The following is a 4,920-nucleotide window of genomic DNA, read 5'->3' as shown; positions in this document are numbered from 1 at the left end:
CAACCTTTTAAAAAGAACACCCTAAATCTAGAACTCACGCAGAACTTCTCATAAACTCGATTATTTTAAGCAGATCGCATGAGCTTTGGCCAATTTGCAGTTCATTCGGATGGATGGTAGACCAGAAAAACATTGAGAATTTGGCAAGTTGTCTCAAGTAGTTGTGTTTCAGCTGTTGCGTAAAGTGTTACTCTGTTTCTTCCCTGAGTTCAGAAGTTCTGTTGCAAAGACAGTAACCCACCAATGTGGCTGGAATGTCATCCAAGTATAGATTAAAACATGTAGTCAACTGTCAACTTTCTTATTGCTGCCATATGGCTTAAGCTTCTGCTACTAATACAGTACTGATCAATCTAGGTTTACCACTTTTTAGATTAAAGCATGAAACAGGGATTAACCTCGACCCTTCACCTATAATATAAGTACGTGATCACATCACTATGCATGCCTTGTCCGAATAGATGTTAGGAGACCTTGAATGGCTTGTACCCTGCGACGTCCTTGATGAGCCCCTGCACAGAACCAGCTGCGGCGAGGACAGAGACGACAAGGCACGCGACGCTAAGCACGTTCATCCACGTCCACGTCGGCGAGAACCGGCGCACTTTGGCTTGTGCCATGTACATCTCAACGGGGAAGTAGACGGTGAGCGGCCAAAACGAGACGGCGCCAATGAGGCCAAGGAAGTCGTTGAAGAAGGGGAACAGCATGGCCACCACCGCCGTGAGAACCACGTACGCCGTTCGCCAGACCAGGCGTAACGGGCTAACCGGGAACTCTCCGCCTCCGAGAACGGCCGGAAGGCGCAACACGCGCTCGGCATGGAGGAAGGCGCTGTCGGGCCACCGGGAGCGCGCCCAGCCCTCGACGAATTGGTAGATGGGCTGGCAGAAGACCTGGTAGGCGCCAACGAGGTGCACGATGATGCAAACGTTGCCGATGTCGACGAGCCAGAAGGGCTCGTAGAAGCCGAAGCCCGTGAGGAAGTTACCCGGGGCGCTGCTGCCGAACGCCGCGTAGCCCAGCACCCCGCACAGCATGTAGAACGTGGTGGTCGTGGAAACACCGATCAAGGACGCCTTCTTCATCACCTTGTTCTCTGCCGGGCTCGACCGCAGCGTGTCCTGCACCAAACGAAATCCTTTAATTACTACTACTAGTACTGTTTTTGACTGCGAATTCGACATTGTCTCTGTGTGTGTGTGTTCTCTCTAATAGCCTGCATATTTTCATCAACAAACGACATTCGCACTGGTCTGCCAAAGGAAAATCAGTGCTATTTAGCATTTCTAGAGCACTGGTTGTCCTTTTTTGCCTTGGATACTCTTGATTGTTCATACCCATGCACAACCTGCACCGTGGAGTCTGCACTCGGTTCAGTGCAGAGCAGACACCCTCTCTAATTGACTACTGCCTAGTAGTCTGATCAGATCCGCATAGAGTAGCAGGAACATGGACTGCTAAGGTTGTCCTCTTGATAGGGTCATAGGGTTCACCCATACCGTTTTCCTACAGAATTTGTCCTCCAGCAAGATCCAACAGGTCACGAGAATGGTCTCACATTTTCTGAGTCATTTTTTTTTCTTTTCTCGAATGAGGTACTACTATGGTTTCCAAGAACTACATCAATAATTGAGATATCTAGTCATATGAATGTTGGGTACAAACAATCATCTATTTCGATCATAAATAACTAGGGTGATATGACAATACCCCAGTACGTCTAGTGTTAATTACCTGGATTTCGATGAGCACATTGGAGTAGGAGTATGCAAAGGCGATGTCCCCAAGAGACTGGAACGTCCTCCAAATTTTCTCACTCGCGGATACATCCACCCCAACGGTCACCCCTGTTAGCGCTGTCTTGGCATGCACCCCACCTACAACAATCAATCAGTCACCAATACAAGATGTGTATACATTGCACCATGGAGCCAACATGGCTGATACCAACAAAAAAGATGCATCATGATCCATCGACTTGTCAAATGTCCTTTTGCACCACCAACAACAAAAATCTTATCACCACCATCTCTCTCTCTCTCTCTCTCTCTCTCTCTCTTTGTTTTCTTCCTTCCGAAGTTATTGTTTGTACATTATCATGTCAGGACCATGTAGAGAACAAATCGTTTTCTTGCACAGGACATACAAAAATATACTATATCCATTATAGCATCCTAAATAAATTTTAGATGGAAGATTTGGAGCACATCTTACATTGAATTAAAAGCCAAAGTACGTGACCAAGCGGTCAGCTTGGTAACTATCTACTCCCCCCGTCCCAAAAATTTTGTCTTCGATTTGTCTAAATACGGATGTACCAAATTATGTTTTAGTATTAGATACATCCATATCTAGACGAATTTAAGACAAGAATTTTGGGACGGAAAGAGTACAAAAATTTGCAATAAAAAAGCCGAAGTACGTGTAATATTTATTTATTTACCTGCGATTTTTGCTATGGAGAGGCCGAGACCAATGGAGGAGTAGGCGAGGGACATGACGGCGGCAACAATGGAGAGCCACCAGATCTTGTGGAAGTTGGGGAGTTGCGAGAGCAAGATTTGGATGGCAGCAAATATAATCATGTTGGTGGTGTTGGATGCCTCGCAGGCCGCATTGTGGCCATTGCGGTGGAAGCAATTCGACCGTCCGATCGCCCTACATGCATGCATCGCCTTGATTAGATGTTCGGACAAGTAATTGAAAAGTAAATCAATTAAAATAAAAGGGTATAACTTAGTAATTTGTAGCCTCTAGTTATATCCTTGTCAAGCATGACCAATCAATCATTTGCCAGTAGTCACCAATAAGTATGATTTTTCTTTTGTTCTAAGTTCTAACGCGCGCCAATACAGGCCACTCCTTTTTGAAGATTCTGTTTCAAGGCAAAAGTAGTACTGTCTGGTCTTCTTTTTTCCAAGCACTTTTGAACTGTGAAATTGAGTTATCATATTTCCATCCTTCCTCTGTTTGTTGGATCGAACCTAATGAAAGAACGTCTACTTTGACTGGCATAGTGTAGATAAATGACCAGAACTGCTCTCTTTTTTGAATTTTGTAGGATCTTTTCCTATGTAGGATCCTTTGACAAGAATTATGGAAGGGAGGATTATGGTGGTTTTAGTTCAAAACTGAACTAAAACCGCTACAAAAATTATGAAACAGGGGGAGTAGCATCTTTGGTTTTGGGAATATAAACAATATGGATTTTATTTATGGTTTACATTCCATGCAATCCCATAGGAAAGAATAATTTGTAAGCCAACCTCATGAATAATTTCCTAAGTGACATTGACAACCACGGCATACACCTATATTACTTGAAAGCTATTAGGCATCGTTCGATTAATCCCGTCCCCGCCGGTATTGGGGTCAAAACACCGTGGGTCGGCCGGTATCGCCTCGGACAGAGATTTATCGCCATTTGTTTCATATAGTGCATTCGGTAATTCCCGACTGTGGTAGAAACCTAATCAAATCCTCTCACAACCCCACGTTTTTAACCGGGCGACAACCTCTCCTCCATATGCGTGGAATTAATCCCGACGTTACTACAGGGAATGGGTGATGGGATGGGATCAACCAACCCCCTCGTGAATTGGATCCCCTAGGGGATCAAATCCCTAACAACCGAACATAACTTTATGAGGTTTTCTTCTGGTGCAACCAAATAACATCCTGCATCCGGAATTAGTTGTCGCTCAAATGGATGTACCCAGTGCTAGGTACTTCCGTTCGAGCAACAGCTAATTCCAGACCGATGAAGTATGACACATGTCTCGTCTTTTCAATGTTTCTAGGAAGCATGCCATGAAAACAGGTAAACAAAAAGCATGGGCGCAGAACATGGGCATGCATGCACCCGGTGTGGGATGCATGAATTGGTTGGAGTGTTTGAGACAAAAATGCATGCATGCATGCACGGCTTACCCCATGCTGATGGCCGTGGTGATGGTGTAGCCAATGGTGACGCCAACCAAGTTGACGTATTGGGCCAGAGAGCAGAGCCTGTATTTGCTAACTCCTGAAAAATTATAAGTATTAATGTTTATTATTAATCATGGGGAAATCAGAAGAGGTTAATTAACAAATTGGTTCATGCATCTTCACGTATCTCATAATTATAGAGTACCTAGGTTGGCCCTGACGGCCTGGCCGTAGGTGTAGTTGCGCTTGCCGTGGACGGGGTCCGGTGAGCGGTAGCAGTCGGCCAGTAGGCTGGAGCAGAACCAGGTGATGACGGAGAAGGCGACGAGCACGGCGGGGCCGATGACCCACCCGAGCTGCGCGATGGCCCACGCCAGCGACAGCACCCCGGACCCGATGACCGCCGTGATGATGTGGGCGCTCGCCGTCACCAGCGTACCTGTATCACCATCGTTCAACATATAGGTTACCATATGATTGCACGCATGGCACCCCGGTTGCAAGAGCAAGATAGATTAGTTGCTAGGAGGATGCGTCCGGAGCGTACCGGTACGCCTCTCGCGTCCGTCGTCGTCGATGTCCGTCCGGTCTCCAAAGCCGGCCTCAGCGATGCTGAAGGTGGCAGGGTCAGCCTTGCCCTTCTCCATCCCCATTGCTTCTAGCTGGCTAGCTCTTCACACAAGCACAAGGACGTACGTATGTCTCCTGCGCACAGCTGGTGTGGGAGGGGAGAAAGAGAGAGAGAGAGTGGTGTTGGTGGCAAGTGAGGAAGAGGGCGCCCTTATGTAAGCGCGCCGGAGCGGAGGACCGGAATGGAGTCGGAAGCATGTTGTTTTGGCCTTTTGGACGAGCGGTTGGGATTTGATGCGGGCCGGGAAGAAAGTGTTGCATGTCCTGAAAGCAGCGGCATCTGGACGCTCTAATCTGACCACACGCTTTTATCATGATGATCTGCGCACCATGCATTGTTGGTCCAGCACTTAATCAAGA

General features: G+C 47.0%; 1 protein-coding gene across 1 annotated transcript; it reads right to left on the bottom strand.

The window, feature by feature from the left end:
• Positions 1 to 280: 280 nt before the first annotated feature.
• On the bottom strand, positions 281 to 4,710 carry LOC125537475 (amino acid permease 6-like). Its single transcript, XM_048700793.1, has 6 exons — positions 4,478 to 4,710; positions 4,136 to 4,369; positions 3,934 to 4,027; positions 2,447 to 2,661; positions 1,738 to 1,880; positions 281 to 1,124 (listed from the first exon to the last, which is right to left on the bottom strand). The coding sequence occupies exons 1-6, from the start codon at positions 4,581 to 4,583 to the stop codon at positions 465 to 467; spliced, it is 1,452 nt and encodes a 483-aa protein (XP_048556750.1). The 5' UTR covers positions 4,584 to 4,710; the 3' UTR covers positions 281 to 464.
• Positions 4,711 to 4,920: the final 210 nt, after the last annotated feature.

The sequence above is a fragment of the Triticum urartu genome, chromosome 2 (genome assembly GCF_003073215.2).
Source record: "Triticum urartu cultivar G1812 chromosome 2, Tu2.1, whole genome shotgun sequence".
In the NCBI taxonomy this organism is placed as follows: domain Eukaryota; kingdom Viridiplantae; phylum Streptophyta; class Magnoliopsida; order Poales; family Poaceae; genus Triticum; species Triticum urartu.
This window is presented reverse-complemented; position numbering and strand designations above follow the sequence as displayed.

Bases quoted from the DNA above. Each gene is read 5' to 3' on its own strand.
- LOC125537475 (XM_048700793.1), bottom strand. From the start codon at position 4,583: ATGGGGATGGAGAAGGGCAAGGCTGACCCTGCCACCTTCAGCATCGCT. The intron at 4,028-4,135 runs GTACTCTATAAT...ATAATTTTTCAG, and splicing joins GGCCGTCAGGGCCAACCTAG to GAGTTAGCAAATACAGGCTC. The intron at 1,881-2,446 runs GTAAATAAATAA...TGATTGTTGTAG, and splicing joins CTCCATAGCAAAAATCGCAG to GTGGGGTGCATGCCAAGACA.